Raw genomic sequence first — 2084 nt, forward strand, 5'->3', positions numbered from 1 at the left:
AGTACATAGTAACATATATGTATGCACATATGAGCCTACCTAGTAGATACAACTGCCAAAAATAGCACGCATCTATTCTTCTGTGCATGAAAATATATACATAAATAAATACATACATATGTGTATATATGTATGTATATACATATCTACATGTGTGCATATAATCGTTTGCTCTAAATTCTTAGTTGATGCAATTTTTATCCCATACATTTTTGCTGACCAACCCGTTTGCCTGTCTAATCTGCTTGCCTCATTTCCCTCGCTCGTTTACTCGCCTCGCTCGTCTGCTGCTGCAAATGAGTGCCTCGCTCGCAACGCCCCTCTCGCGAGGGCAGAGCTAATGAGGCCCTCGTTTGCTTGCCGCTCTACTCTTGCGCCGCCCTCGTTTGCTTACTCGCTCGCTGGCTACTCATCGCGTGCGCTCGTACNTCGGGCACGTCCGCTTACAAACATTCATACATAACTACATATGTGTTTATCAACATACATACATATGTGCATTCATACACATGTAAATGGGACACATACATACATATATACATATGGAAATTTATGATCTCGATGATTTTCGCTTGGAATGCACAATAATTGCTTTTTTCGTGCATCGAATTTGAGTGCTTAAAATTTTTTACGACTTTAGTGTGCAAATCAGCTATTTATTCGTGAGTGTGTTAAATTTTTTCGTACGCCCTAAAGTATGCAACAATGCTCTATACATATGTTGTTAAGTGAGCTGTAAATTAACAATCAACTTTTGAATATTCACATTCGCGTCACATTGTTTGCAAGTTTATTCTAAAAAAAAAAAAACCAAAACGGATAAGTGCATATATACATATGTATGTACGCATTTGCGATTCCAAATTATTAAAAAAGTGCTTGCAAACACATTTGAAATTCATATTCAATGCCACCAACGATGAAGAGTTAATTTGTTTCCAAGAACTTTTTATTTAGCAATTATTTCTTATTAATATTTAAGTGCAAATGCAAATGTTTACAAAATTTTCCATATCTAATAATTAACCTTTTTTTTGGTTGGGTGCAATTTTCTTTCAGTTCTGGGAGATAATCTCCGATGAGCACGGCATCGACCCGAATGGCATGTACGTTGGTGAAAATGATTTGCAATTGGAACGCATCGATGTGTACTACAATGAGGCCAGCAGTGGTAAGTATGTACCACGCGCTGTACTCATCGATTTGGAGCCAGGCACAATGGATGCTATACGCCAATCGCCAATGGGTATGCTATTCAAGCCAGACAGTTTCGTATTTGGACAATCCGGAGCGGGTGAGTGAGATCTAATATACATACATACATACATACATACATACATAAGTGGCAGTATTTAAAATTCATTAATTAGTTGTCACTACGGTGACCAGATTTCTGTGGCAAAAAATCGGTACAATTCTAAAGCATCGAATCCGATACTACAATATTGTGTTTAGAATAAAAAGACATAACATATTTGAATAAAGTTTTATTTAAAACAAGACAAAGAGACGAATTTTAAAAATGATCGCAAAAATGTACACAATACATATATGTATACGGTGGCGAGAATGTAAATAGGGAAAAGACATTTTAGCAAGTTTTGGCTACTTTTATTTGTTTAAAAAATGTTTTTTAATTTTTTTATGAAAATAAAACCGACTATCTAAAAAAACATGTAGGTCAAATTTCAAACTTTTGAATTTTTAAAAATGTTGCTCAAAATTTTAAATATTTTAAACAGATTTTCTAGAATTTTTTTGAATACGCGGTTTAATAGCCCCTTAAATTTTAGTGTAACAAAGTGCAAGCTTGAAGTACCTTGAACTTACCGTTGATTTATGCCAATTTTTTGTTCTCGCATATTCTTCCACAGAGACCATAATGATTACAAGAAATAAAATTAAATATTGCTCTATAATTATTACTGAACACTGGAAGAGTTGTTTTGTAAATTATATTCGTCTTCTCATAATAATTATGTGGGATTTTTATTTTTGTTTTGTCTCTCCGGACGCTTATTTCAAGACGGAAATGATTTACGTATCCTTTCAATAATCATATGGAACTTTTTCAAATGAAACTT

General features: G+C 34.1%; 1 protein-coding gene across 1 annotated transcript; it reads left to right on the forward strand.

Annotated features, from left to right (window-relative positions):
- Positions 1-1035: 1035 nt before the first annotated feature.
- On the forward strand, positions 1036-1323 carry LOC108355784 (tubulin beta-4B chain-like; the record flags this gene model as incomplete). The annotated part of the gene is made up of 1 exon (XM_017606917.1): positions 1036-1323. A coding segment is annotated over one exon (267 nt), but the record flags the coding sequence as incomplete, so codon positions are not given.
- Between the last annotated feature and the right edge of the window lie 761 nt (positions 1324-2084).

Source organism: Rhagoletis zephyria, unplaced genomic scaffold, assembly GCF_001687245.7.
Source record: "Rhagoletis zephyria isolate East Lansing unplaced genomic scaffold, Rhagoletis_zephyria_1.1 Rzeph_scaffold_49994, whole genome shotgun sequence".
NCBI lineage: Eukaryota > Metazoa > Arthropoda > Insecta > Diptera > Tephritidae > Rhagoletis > Rhagoletis zephyria.